Source organism: Microtus ochrogaster, unplaced genomic scaffold (assembly GCF_000317375.1).
Source record: "Microtus ochrogaster isolate Prairie Vole_2 unplaced genomic scaffold, MicOch1.0 UNK63, whole genome shotgun sequence".
Lineage (NCBI taxonomy): Eukaryota > Metazoa > Chordata > Mammalia > Rodentia > Cricetidae > Microtus > Microtus ochrogaster.
This window is the reverse complement of record NW_004949161.1, coordinates 399,603-413,993: the sequence shown is the minus strand read 5'-3', so window position 1 is coordinate 413,993 and position 14,391 is coordinate 399,603. Positions and strand designations below refer to the sequence as shown.

General features: G+C 39.6%; 1 protein-coding gene across 5 annotated transcripts in view; it reads left to right on the top strand.

Annotated features, from left to right (window-relative positions):
- The window catches only part of Large1 (LARGE xylosyl- and glucuronyltransferase 1), a 573,700-nt gene that overhangs the window by 301,512 nt on the left and 257,797 nt on the right, over positions 1–14,391 (top strand). For all 5 annotated transcript variants that reach the window (XM_026777408.1, XM_026777405.1, XM_026777407.1 and 2 more), the window contains one exon: positions 7,256–7,338. In XM_026777408.1, coding sequence (XP_026633209.1) covers positions 7,256–7,338 — 83 coding nt within the window. The remainder of the gene's footprint in view (positions 1–7,255; positions 7,339–14,391) is intronic.

Genomic DNA, 14,391 nt, shown 5'->3' with positions numbered 1-14,391 from the left:
CTCTGTCTCTCTCTGTCTCTCTCTCTCTGTCTCTCTCTCTCTGTCTCTCTCTCTGTCTGTCTCTCTCTCTGTCTGTCTCTCTCTCTCTCTGTCTCTCTCTCTCTTTCTCTCTCTCTCTTTCTCTCTCTGTGTGTGTGTCTTTGTGACTTTCTGTTGCTTTGATAAAACACCATGACTGAAATCAATCTGGGGAGGAAAGGGTTTATTTTATCCTTCAGTTTTACATCAAAGTCCATCAGGGAAGCAGCCAGGGAAGCTTACAAGCAAGGCAGGGAACCTGGAGGCAGAAAAGAAGATGCTGTGGAGGAATTGTGCTTACTGGCTTACTAACCCAACTTGTTTTATTATTATACTAAGACCACAGGCCTAGGGATAGCACTACACTGACATCAGTCATTATTCAGGAAAAGGACTCAAGGTTTGCTTGCAGATGAATCTGATGGGAACATTTTCTTCATTGAGGTTCCCTCTTCCAAGGATTCCAGCTTGTGTTAAGTTGACGTATCTGTGTGTGTGTGTGTGTGTGTGTGTGTGTGTGTGTGTGTGTGTGTGTGTGGTATATATGCTTGTACACATGTTGTGCTGTCAAAAACTAGGAGCTAAAACAGATTTGCATTGAAAAATTTGTTTATGACTAGGCCATATTTTCAGTCTCTTCTAGTAGAATGCAACAGAAATCAACCAAGTAAAGGAACCTCAAAGCAATCAAGCAAGTGATTAAAAGTGGAATTTTGCAGTTATTGTTTTTCCAGCCTGACAAACTCTCTGCCAATTAGACCAAATCAAAATGAATTAGACAAAGGCCTGCTTTAATGATGCTAGAGCACCTGGGTGGCCCTCCAGAAAACATGGAGAGGGAAAAGGCAAAGTAGAGAAACCATGTGTTCATTCTCTGGAGGGGAGAGTTTAAGTAGCCTATGGGAGTGATCTTGACCCTCCCTGGGGAGGGTTCCCTGTTTGCCAGGCTTTCGTGGAGGTGGATTCTTGACTGCAGCAACTCCCAGGGGAGGGGGCTTGGAACTTTGCCACCAAACATTCCAGACTCTTTGTATATATGGATGCCAGGGGGCTGGGATGAATCTTCCAACCAGTTATTTTTGTGACTGTGGGACAGGTACATGTTATGGGGTTATGGTGAGACAGTTAATATACCACAAACATTTTATACATTTTATGGTCAGTCAATTTATAGAAAGAAAAACAGAAACAAGTTACAGTGTGTAATTCACAAGATTATTGAGGGAAAACCAGTCAAAAAATGACATTTAGCTCAGGAAATGCTCAAAGTCTAACATTGTAAAATTAAAAAGAAAAATGGAGTCAGCTGTTCTTAACAATGTGTGTGAATGAATGTATATAAAGACAGAAAATGGTGTCAGCTGTCTTCCGGATTCTGTCTCATTATTCACTGTTGCAGGGTCTTTCACTGAACCCAGAGCTTGAGGATTCAGCTAAACTAGCTATCCAGTAGCTTGCTGGGGGTATTCCACGTCTCCACTGCCCAAGGGCTAGCATTCCAGGAAATGGCTTTCCCTGCTGGGAATTCACAAAGATTCTGAGATCTTTCTAGTGTCTAGCAAGTGCTTTATTAAGCTATCCAGTAGCTTGCTTGGGGGTATTCCATGTCTCCACTGCCCAAGGGCCAGCATTCCAGGAAATGGCTTCCCCTGCTGAGAATTCACAAAGATTCTGAGATCTTTCTAGTGTCTAGCAAGTGCTTTAACCACTGAGCTGTTTCCTAGCCCTTAACAAAAGTATGGTTTACACTGGAGTAAGAACAATCCTTAATTCATAGACAGGGTAAAGATTTGTGTGTGTGTGTGTGTGTGTGTGTGTGTGTGTGTGTGTGTACTTTGCAACGTTTGTCTGCAAACTATAGGATATCAGTAACATTCCTATCCCAAATAATTACATTTTATATCTCTTGAATCTTGGAATTGGGTTAAGTGCTCCATGTAGAGAGCATGACCTTCTTACAGAATGCCTGAAGATCCTGGGCATCACAAACTGTATTTTAATTCATTAAGAGATATTGCTAAAGGCACACTGTATATATTTTTAGAAGCTCTTTTCCACAATTTAAATGCTAACTTATATATTAGTTACTTCTACAAAAGCCATTTGAAAGAAGAAAGCTTTATTTTATTTCAGGTCTCTTGAGGATATAGTCCATCATGTTAGGGGACACATATTTGTGAGAAGGGCTCATAACTGGGCTAATGGGAATATGAGGCAATGCCCCACACTTTATAGACATCCAGGAAACAGAGTGGGCACATAACTGTCAACCTACCACCCTTCTGCTTACTTCTGTTGAGTCCTGGAAGGTCGTGCAAATGGTGAAGGGACAGTCCACCAAGTCTGTTAAACCAGAAATAAACTTTATTCCAGAAAAAAAAAAAAAGAAAAAACAATCTCCATGGGCACAGCAATAGTTGTGACTACAGCCAGAGACTGAACTTCTGTAGCTGTGTCAGTAGGTGCTGGTTTTGGGCCTCTTTTTATAGTAAAATCAACTCCAGATTCAAAGAGCTTTTACAACCTTGAGGTCAGGCTTAACATCACAATACATCTTAAATTTTACAACTTTTGGTTATAAGATATCAACTTATGATATTTGTCAAAGTTTGTGGCTAAGACAGCCACTTTTCATTGTCCCTGAAAGAATGCAAGACAGAGAGAAGAGTCAAATGGGGGGACAGTTAAACATTAAAGGAATACAATCAGAGGGTCCATTGAAGCAATAGTTAGAAGCTAACCATTGTCCTTAATGCCTGCATAGCTGGGAAGCTGGGAGGTAGGGGACAAAAGTTTACCTCTATACACAGTGGCTTCCAGAATGTCTGTTCTAAAGGCAGAAAGTGTTTGTTAAAGGGTAACAGTTACTACCAGCTTTTTTTCTTTCTTTCTTTCTTTCTTTCTTTCTTTCTTTCTTTCTTTCTTTCTTTCTTTCTTTCTTTCTTTCTTTTTCCCAAAATATGTTTGGGCTCACAACTTTATATTTTTATATTTCTATATTCCTATTTCTAGAACCGACATTTCTATATTCTTATTATTGTACTCTTTATTTCCTCGATTTGAACTCCACTTTCTGAAGCTTAAAGAGCCTTCTTTAACAGTGCCACCATGTTGGAATCAACTACTCAAACAATGGAACTTGGTGCCGGATAGGGACGAGTAAGTTCACATTTAAACCATAATATTCTTCAGGCCCACGTTTCCTATCTGTGATAGAAAAATGAAATACCATACTTGATTCACACAGCTGTGAGGTTTAAATGTACTAAAGCTCATATGGTGTGAAGCATAAAACCTGGGTTGTAGTCATTTTTGGATTGATGCCACCTCTCATTATGCTTGCTATTAATGTCTTTTCTTTCCCTTAGTCTTTCTGGGCACTTAGGTACAAGAGCAGAACATGAGACTTGCAACAGATACCTGGGATTAGCGACTTGTGTCTTTGGTAGAAATCATGTTGAGGAAGAGGCTGGGGACAGAATGAGAGGGCAGTTTACATTAGCAACTGTGGAGGTCAGATGTGGCGGGGCTGTGTAGCTTATATTAGGGTGTTTGGAAAGTAGCACATCCACAGCAGAGGAATCTGCTATAGTGGCTCTCAGAATCCTATAGATTCCCCCCTCTAACTCTATTGCTTCCAGCTGGCTAAGGAATTGAGCCTCCCCTTTATCAGCTGCAACATTCAGGAAAGAAGGCCCTGTACCTCATCTGGGCAGTGTAGTGGAGCTGACCATGTTGATGAAGGCTGCAGGTGTGCCACCCTCAGAATGTGAGCATAAAAGATCTGACTTCCCCCTTCATCTACTACATGGTGGCCTGGGCGGGAGAGATATGTCCTCCCCCTCTTCCCATCACAGCTGAGGTGAGTAGGAGAGCTGGTCCTGAGTTCATAAGACCTGGAAAGCTGCCCCTGCCCCTCATTTGCTGAAGCACTCAGGAGAGCAGGCCCTGCACCTTGTCCGGGCAATACAGTAGAGTGGACCCTGATGGTACATGAAAGCAGGAGGATTAACCCCACCACTTGCTCATGCTGCAAGTGATGAACTAATTGGGGCAATGTGGGAGACCTCACCCTGTTAATGAAAACAAGGGAGAGATGGTGGATTAACCAACCCTGCAACTACCCAGGCCCAGAGCCAGGGTTATGAGTTGACCCACCCCAACATCCATACCATCTGATCTGGTGGAGAATGTGAAAGGGGCTGGTCCTGCAGGCTTAAAGATGCAGGATCTTTATGACACAAGGCCATAACATGATATCCAAGAAGAGTCCCAGTGAGTTCCCAGCATCCACAGCATAGCAGAAACCGAAGGCCTTGAGCCAGACCAATTGAAAGACCCCCGGAGTGGGGGAGACTCTCACTCAAGTCTCAGGATAACATGACCCCCCAAGAACTCATGAGAGACCATCCTTGCTGCAATCACACAAGGTTTATTGACAGAAACCAGCGTGCTGGGGCCGAGACTCATATCCCACACAGGGTTAGAGGAGTTCGACCCCGAGTAGCTGGGAGAAGGAGTATTTAAGAGAAGAAACCATAACCCAAAGGGAGTAGGGAGGGCATCATTGGAAAATTCCAAAAATACTAGTGATAATCACAAGGGGGTAACTCTCCATTTCTCAAGATTATTCTCAAGATTATAATCTAACTAGTTCCTGGAACAGAGTCACTAAACCAGCTAACCTAGATTTTTGGCTCTACTCTTCCTGCTAGATTTTTTTGGCTCTACTCTTCCTGGTCCTTCACAGTGACTCTTTACAATGAACAAGATAATATGAGTAAAAAGGTTTACCGCCAGACTCACTGTGTCACACTACAGCTTCTATGAGAAGATTTTGTTTTGTTTTCTTTTTCCTCTTTAATTTTATTTTGATGGGGAGGTGGCAAGGGCAGAGGGTGGATATAAAGGGATGGGGAAATAAATGGGATCTAGATGATTGATGTGAAAGACACAAAGAATAAATAAAAAGAAAGTTTAAAAAAAAGAATCCTGTAGATATGGCAACCACATAACATAGTGATGTTCTGATGAAGTGAAGTCCTCTGAGGACTGGGGTGATGGGAGTGGTCAGAGTAAGTGACAGTAATTAGAATCAGAGAGGTTATGGGGGTAGAGGGAGGTTGATGAACAATTTATGGTTTCTGTCTGATGTCATGTGGTTCCCATGGTATGCTAAATGTGGTGAAGAATTCCTGTTAGCCAGAAGTCATCGCACAAAGCATCTAGTGGTGTGATCAGCATAGAAGAGGGACATCTAGAAGAGGCTTCCAAGGAGAGTGGGAAGTCAGGAGTTGTGATGTGAGTGCATGGGCAGTCAGAAGACCCATTGTTATGGTTGGTTTTAATTTTTAATTTCACACATTCTGAAATCACCTGAGAAAAGTCTCTATGTACATCTGTGAGGGATTGTTTTGAATGTTGTGGTTGGTTGTAAGGAGGCCTGCCCACTGTTGGCAGCACCATTTCCTTCACTTGCTATTCTGGGCATTATGAATATACACAGGGTCAAGGAACTAGAATACATGTATTAATACATTGCTCTGTGCTCTTGAATTTAGATAAATTGTGACTAGTTATATTGAGCTCCTGCAGTCTTTACTTCCCTACAGTGATGAATTTTAACCTCGAATTTTGAGCCAAATAAACTCCTTCTTCTTTAATGGTATTTATTAGGTTATGTTATCATAGCAGCAATGAAAGAGACTAATACTTCATCTGCCAAGTGCCTATTCTTCAATTTATTAGGTGTTAGAAGGATCAGTCTTCTGCAAGGCTTGTAGCACAGAATATCTTGGAATGGCTTTTAGGAGATATGTTTTGACTCCAAGAATGTTGTGCTTCAAGAAGAGAGACAAAATTGATAAGCAGGGACTGTGCATTCTTTGACAGATCATAACATTTTAATAAATTCATCCTAAACTAGAGAATTTATTCCCAGTCTTGGTTAAAATGTGCCAGAAATAGAAGACAATGTTTGTACAGTACAGTGTATCGAAAGAAAGTTAATGACAAGATGGATACATGGGAATCATCCAAAAGCAGGGTTCTAGCTAGCAGGGAATACTCAAGCGCTCAGCTTCATCTTCCTGTTTCTTCTTTTCTCTCTTCCCCTCCTCTCTCCTCATACCCACCCCCATTTAAAATTAATTTAGAAAACAAAACAAAACTTATAAACCGTAGGGAAGAGCCAACCTAAATGTGCCAGCCTGACTGGCAACTTTAAGAGTATGAAGAGATATTTCTGTCACTTGTAATTCAATTATAGAACACCACTGTACCTGCAAAATTCAAGAAAAAGTCATAAGGACTTGAATAAATGCTCTACAAACCACTTATTTGAGGTAATGTGTTGCTGAGTTAGATTTTTATGTAGTCTGTCCAATAGGAATGGGTATGAATCTGTGAAGTTCAAACTGTTTTGCTGCACAGACCCTAGCAATACTACCAACCAGAGATATACCCCCAAGAAAAACTGCAGGCATAAAATAGAAGTAGTTTAAAGGGGAAACTACAGTTGCCACAAGGAATTCTACTGGAAGGATGTGTCCTCCTGAACATATTGTACCTAAGTAATGTCATCATGAGTCATAGTTGCTGGACAGGTAACTTCAGCCTTTGTTGTTTGCACTGCTTGGTTTCATTTTTGCTGTTGTCTAGTTTGTCCTTTGTTTTCTTTCATTACTCAATTTTCAAATGAGAGTATTTATTGTACCATTTTATATTAGAAATGTCTGATTCATTTGCTGATTTCATAAATACAGTTATGAATTGGCTTGCTTCTCAAAAGAGGCTTCGCTCTGAACTTTTGAACAGTGGTGAAGATGTTGAGTTACAAATGTGTTTTGTAAGTTTGCACTCTGAACCATAACTTCTCAGTTTGAAAGCTCTGAATGTTGGTCCATCGGGGCACATTTCTTCTCTTTTCCCCATTGCCATTATCTCGTAGCTTGAGGGTTAGGGAATCACCCATTTGAGCCAATAACTATTGCAGCCATCTCTAAAATGTAATTGAAAAGAGTCTTGGTGTCTTCCCAATGATGATAGCTCCTAAACCTATTAAAAAGACTTTAATAAAACTGTCTCAAGTTATTCTCCATGACTGCTTGCGGTACCCTTTGTTTCCTATGATCCCCCCAAAAAATTAGGACGATTTTTCTCTCCTGTGGTCCTACAAGGCAGGAAGGCCTGCTTCTATCTCTATGATAGTTCATCTTCTCTTTTCCTTTTCTTTCAGACTATCCATGTGGCTATTGTCTGTGCAGGATACAATGCTAGCAGGGATGTTGTCACTTTGGTCAAATCGGTCCTCTTTCACAGGTAAGAATAGTCTTTGCTTGTACTCCTGACCACCTGCATGATGCCTTGGAAAATGTTATAGAAGAGTGTGCTTTTGACCCATTTAGATTGCCATGAAAATGTATTTTTTCTCCAAAATATGAGGAAGGATGTTGCGTTAAGAATGCTTAATAGCAGGCGTTTAGTGTTGCCCAGCCATGCTTAGATTCAGAACTATGGGAGCCTCCAAGGACATCCCAACTTAGATGCTTCAGTTTCTACTACCCCACAGTTCTTTTTCTATATTCCTGTTGGCGGATTATGTTGTGATCTGCACCACATCCCATCTAAAATTCATATTAAAGTTTTAACCCTTAGTACTTTGAAATAAGACTGTTTGTAGATATTTTTTAAAAAGATGGGATTAAATTAAAGTAGGCACACTATGGTGGACCCTAATCGAATATGACTAGTGTTCAAAATATAAGATTAGTACAGACACATTCAGAAGAAAGACTGTGAAAGTACCTAGGCAAGGAACTTGACTTCACAGGATTCAGCCTTCCATCTCCTAGAACTGTGGCAAAATGCGTTTCTGTTTCCAGCTACTCATTTGTTTTAATTTGCTGTGGTACTTGGTTATTATAAAATAATACCCAAGGTTGACTTGCCCATTTTTCTGAGTACTTCTGACTGTCAGAAATCCTTCTTTATGTTAAATTAAAGGTAATATCTGCTAGACCTTTTGGATCTCCATTAGACAAGTTAGAAGTTTGATTTTTTTTCCACTTGGAAGTAGAGATACCTCCAAGGGGTCATCTTTTCTCTATGCCTCTGCTTTTTTTTATGGACCTTTCTTCCTTCCCTTTGATATTCAGGTTTATTACCTGGAAATACTTGAGGTCACCTCTAGAACTGAGTCTGCAGTTCCAGGCAAAGCCCTGTTCTGACTTCTCATCAAAGATGTGGATAAAGCTCATCTGTAGTTACAACCGTTAGTATAGACAGATGAGAACCTATGAGAAGATTGAGTCAGGCTCCTGCACATTCTCTGTAGAAGGAACCTTTTAAGAATAATTCTCAGTTCACCTGAGTAGAGAACACAGCATAGCCACTCAAATTCACCACCTAGATCTACCAACACTGCAAGAATTTGGATTTATCTTTTCTCCCACCTTCTATCTCAGTTTCCCAACCATTCCTTCTGTCTGTGGTACCATGCAGTGCTCCCTCTTGGAGATATGTCAGGTTGTGTCTCTGCTCTCCATTAAGCTCTGGCCCACTAGTTGTTAACCTGCATATACCATTCCTGGTTCCCAGCTTTCTGTTCTTTATATCCATCCTCTCTTACTCAAGAATGGTGTTTCAGAAAGGAATGTCTGATCTTGCTGGATCTATTCATGACATTCAATGTTAAAGAGTCTAGAACTTTATTATCCCAATAGTTGGACAGTCAGGCACCAATACATTCTTCATAGTGTTTTCTTGATTGTGTCTGTGGTGATATTATGCTTTGCCATTCTAGCCTGGTATTAGCTCCCTACTTTCTCTGTCATATGTCCTGTCAACTCATTCCTTCCCGAATTCCAAGCCATCAGTTGTCTTCTTACCTTATAAGATTTCACACAGGCACTAACTATAACAGAATGCCTCCTTGCAACTCTCACTGTGTGTTTAATCACCTAGTTTATAGCCCACAATACCCTGCCTACATTTTTATCATACTTATTATGGTAATCTCTATGTATCTATCTATAATTCCTTCTGTAGCAGAATACAGGACATTTGGAGACAGAAATCATGACTTATTTCTATTTATCTCAGATACTTAGAAAACTACTAACTAGTAAGTGTTCATTTGTTTAGCAAGTGCTTTTGGGGAAGTCCTTTAATAAGAAATCTGAAGATACATATTTTTACCTAAGATACAAATCTACATTCAGTTCACATTCATGCCACTGTTGCACCAAGAGGCCTTCAGCAAATCACTTTAACCCATTGTTAGTCTGTTAACTTTTGCTGTAGATCAGGATACTCCCAAGCTGACTTTTACTTTATTAATGTTTATTCATTACTGAACTCTGTGGCATGTCTCTTGTGCTGGTAACATTGTGTAGCTGGAATCAACTGGCTTGTTGACAAAAGATCACATTTCTTACCTTCCAGCATCGAGGATAGGGTGGAAAAAATGTGGTAACAAAGCAAAATATAACAGTAAGCATCAGTAGGTGGCAACTCTTCCTGCCTCTCCTGACATTCTGAAGCTATGATTTCTGTTGTATAATATAAGAGATCATAGGAATGCCAGGTGCAAGTTGACTGAGTCTTCCCATGTGAAGCCAAGTGTCTGAAGAACATGGCTGTATTCACTGTGCAGATTCTCACATTTGTGATTCCCATACCCTCATTGCTGAATGCAATCAGGCACAATGAGGACTGATCATGAGTCAGATGGGAGATTCTTAGCCATGATGTCATTATTCCTTGTCTGTGGTCCAATAGAATGTCCCTCTCTGATGAAATCCAAAAGCCTCTTCATTGTGGAACGAGTGTGTGTATGATTAAAGATACTTATTTTTTTCTATGCCTCAATCATGATAAAATTTCAAATCTGTGATATTGTTTTTCAGCAAAAGTTTTCTTCCTGTTGTTTTAGTTACACATCACATAAACTGGTAGTTGTTGAAACTGTAAGAATTCTATCAAGAATAAACTTTTACTTCAACAATCTATGCAGCACAAAGATGTTTAATTTTAGAATAGCAGTTTTATTGGCAGCTGTGAAGGCATATCGTTTTTACCATCCTTCCATGGAGCTGTTCATATCCAAGAAGAAATCTTGTTATTCATGTGTGTAATGAAGATAAAGACTGCACCATGGCAATGAGTACTTGGCTGTTCTGTGCCAGGTGGCCCCTGGAGTTCCTTCCTCACGTTGAAGTGATACAAATAAGAATAATTGTGATTTGATTTGCTGCTGGTCATGATTTGGATATTAAAGCTGAGACTCTCCAGCTATAAATAGCTTTATTGCTATGAAGCACGTTATGGGAATTAACTAAGTCATGATTATAAAATATGTTGACAATTGAATTATCTTCCTAATGTTAATAATAATAGAATAATAGTGGTATAGAATGTTTCTTTTGGTTGTCACTGTTAATTACAGTAATTAGATTTATTTTCCAGACAAGATTTTCATTTAAGTCTTGCTTTGTTATGTCAAATCAATTTTACTTCTATAATATGTTTGGTGACAGTACAGTGGACATGCTCTATTTTAAAAGATAGTAAGAGACTGACATGAACAGTTACATACCTGTGTGACAAAGAGCATTCTCCAACCTTCTAGAAAGAAATTTCAGAATATCTGCCAAGGACCTTTATCCCACATGACTAATGAAGGGTCTGTGTCTTAAAAGGTTATCCTAAAGTTCTTTTATTCTTTTATTTTTGTGATTATAATATAATCTTCCTTTCTGCCCTATAATCCCTTCCATATACTCCTTCTTGCTCTCTTTGAAATTGAAGACCTCTTTTTTAATGAATTGTTTAGATATATTTGCATATATATGTGCGCATATATATGTATGTATGTATATATACATACATACATATATATATATATATATATATATTCCTAAATATATGTTCGTCTGTGTAACCATGTAGTTGGACTTTTCTTTGGACTACCAGCTCACAAATAATGACAACCCCTTCCCAACCATAGTGCCCTGTTTAGAACATGCAGACATATTCTGCTGTTTATCTGTCCAACAAGCACTGGTGTCATTATCTCCCTACACCAAATTCTGTTCTAAATGTTGTCAGGATACTAATGTGCCCAGTTCTGTGCCTGCTGAAGGAAGGTACTGATGCAAATCCCTCTTTCACAGACAATACAACTGAGGACCAAGATGGTTAAGCCATTGTTCAAGATCACATGTCCATGTTATAGACAGAGCCAAGTTCAATGTCAGTCTTTTGGCCCACCACAAGTAGCAAGAAGTTTCCTGCTTTTAATATCATCACCATTATTTTACTTTTCATCATCATTTTTGTTGAAGGTGTAGATATCATTGTTGGAATGTCATCATTATCTTTCTCACCATAAGATTTGTACTTGTGAGGTGCCAAATGTTTCATACACAAAGAATTTAAAAGCCTGGGCATCCATGTTTCTAGTAAAATTTAAGGCAGTATGGACAGATGAAGCCAGTAGGGGAACTAGGAGAAGTAATTATTTTCCTCAGATGTTAACTTCAAGTGATATCTTGTATATGAATTCTGTTCCTGCTCAGTAGACTTTACCATCCCTGTAACTCTCTAGAGAAACTCAAGCTTAAAGAGGTTAAGTAGCTCATTTAGTGTCACCACTGAGTAGATGTTTGTCCATCAGTTCTAGTCTCAGCTCTGCCAGTATCTAGAATCCATGATGTTTTTGCTATTCCATGTGGTCTTTTGATTTTTCTAGAGAGTTGTTCTTTTATCCTTTATCTATAAAGTGCTTTATTAAGCTATCTATGAATCTTCCCATATTATTGAAGCCAATTTGCCTCCTCCAATTAAAGAATGCTCTGACCCCATATCCCTACTTCTGGAATTCTCTGAAATACTTATGTATTCACAAAGGACGATTCACAAAGGACTGCAAGTGCCATCACTGGCTCTTTTCTTTGCCTAAAGTTGATGTTGTGTTGTAAACCTAATAAATAAAGATTATCTCTGCTCCAGGGGCATTTTGTATTTTTAATGAAAACAATCCTTGGATTGCCTTGTAGGATTTTTGGCACTTTCCTTGCAAGATAAGGAAGTAGGGCAGGAGGGAAAGCAATGGTTTACTCATCTTTAATTTGCAATGCTGTATTTATTATACCCCGACCGTGAACACGGGAACAGTTAGGAAGCAGAGGCAACAGAAGTGCTGCTCAGTAAAAGTGTAGTCTGAAGGATTTTCTGGAGAAAGGTGCATTTCCTTGCCTACATGGGAATACTCGTTCTCACACACATGAGGCTACTGGGTATTAGGATATGGACCAAACCATCTATCAAGGAAGAGATCTTTTTCCATGGGCCTAAGGCTGTACTTTTGAAAATATATTTATAGTGATTGGTATAAAAAAAACCAGAAACCATCTAACTTAGATATGATGCCATCATAAAACTAAAGAGCCTTACATTACATATTGGTTATTCTTCATGAGTTTTTATTAACTTCAGTTTGTGAATTTTCCTTTGCTGTAAATGTGTTCTTAACATCTATCTAAATGATGCTCACATTCCCTTTACACAAAAGAAAAAACAGAATCTACAGTCTCTTGTAGATTGTGGTATTTGCAAGACTCTATCATTAAATCAATTCTTCCTGAATTAAAGTCAAAGTCAAAGGAGACTCAGAAACCACCTGTGTAGAAAAAACATTCCCTTTATTAGTTATTCTTGAGTTATAGATATTCACTAACCATGGGTGCCATCACACTGTTTTCTGTAACCTCCAGAAGTGGATATACCTTCTGGTAACAGCCCAGCCTGGAAATATGCAGGCTCTCCCACCTAGTCATCTGTGTACCATGCGGGCTAGGGTTTCCAGTGCAATGAAGGATCTAGAGCAGCCGAGCAAAGCAGGCTAACCCACTCACACACTCAGAGAATAGACTGTCGTTCTATTCTCAGACAACAAACCATTTGTATAAGAATATTCCCATAATGTAACTGTACATTGAGAGAGAAACAGTCAGTATTCCCAATAAATTTATCATTATTCAACTATCATAACCCTTGACTAATAGGCCCTTTTCATTGACAAGATGATAAAAGATGCCCCGTATCTATATAATCACTCAAATCACCACTCCTTTGTGTCCTCTCTGTCCGTAGACTTTCCTAGTCTGCACATTTTATTGCCATGTACATCATTTAGTATTTAGTCTTTCTTCAATGGCTTCTCTCCCTTCAAATGAGATTTCATGATTCTTCCATGACATTAAACTTAGAAATTTATGCCCTGGGAATGCTGAAGCATGCATGGGCAGCCCATATATGGCAGTTCTGTTGAACTTGTCCATATTGGGTTTCATGGTCTAATTTGATGAAAATGACTGACCAGGTCTCTTCCTCAAGAGGGCACCAGATCTTTTACATATATATATATATATATATATATATATATATATATATATATATCGCATTTGCTAATACTTCATTCTATTTTCTTGTGCACTAATGTCCTTTTGTATGATTATATTATTCTGAGGTGATCATCAGTTGACAGCCACATTCATATTTACTTGTTGGCTAGTAGGAATGTCTCTGCTACAAGTAATTGTGTATAAGCTTTTTGATATAGACCTGTTTTCATTTTATTTATAGTTTGTTCTGTGCTAATGGGGAAACCCCTGCAGAAATGTAGCAATCTGCTCTGGTTCCAGAGAAAAGTTGTCTTCTGTTCTCTCCCAAGGGAGTTTCCTAGTAGAGGGATCAGTTGCTTCTTCTGTTCTGCTCCCCTAAGGGAGATACTGCTCTGTGCCAGTGAAAGAACATCTTCACCCAAAACTCTCTCAAGAGATGTATTTGGGAAAGTGGAATCCAGGAGAGAAGCTGCCTCTGCCAGGGTGGATAAGGGCAGCTACCATCTGAAAAGGAAGAGTGGCTTATCTTCTTAGGGGCTCAGTTTTTGCAAGGATATTTTCGGGGAGGGAATTGTCCAGATTTGATCCCCTTGACCTTGACCCAGCTCAGATTGGCTAGATTAGGTGCTCAGGGATTGGTTGGTTTTCTGCTCAGGAGTGCCTGCTTTTCCTGTTGATTGGTTTTGTATTCAGTTGGTCATGGGGAGTTTTGACTCTGGTTCTAGGGCCAAAGTTTTTGTTTGGCACTGGTTTCAGGATCAGGGTGTGTTTCTTTGGTTCTGGTTTCAGAGCCAAAGTGTTTCTGGCTCAGGATTCAGGTCCATGATGGGTTTCTTTCACTGTCCCTGGTTTCACGGTCAGGGTGGTTTTCTTTCACTGGCTCTGGTTTCAGGGCCAGGGTGGGTTTCTTTCACTGGCTCTGGTTTCAGGGCCAGGGTGGGTTTCTTTCACTGGCTCAGGATTCAGG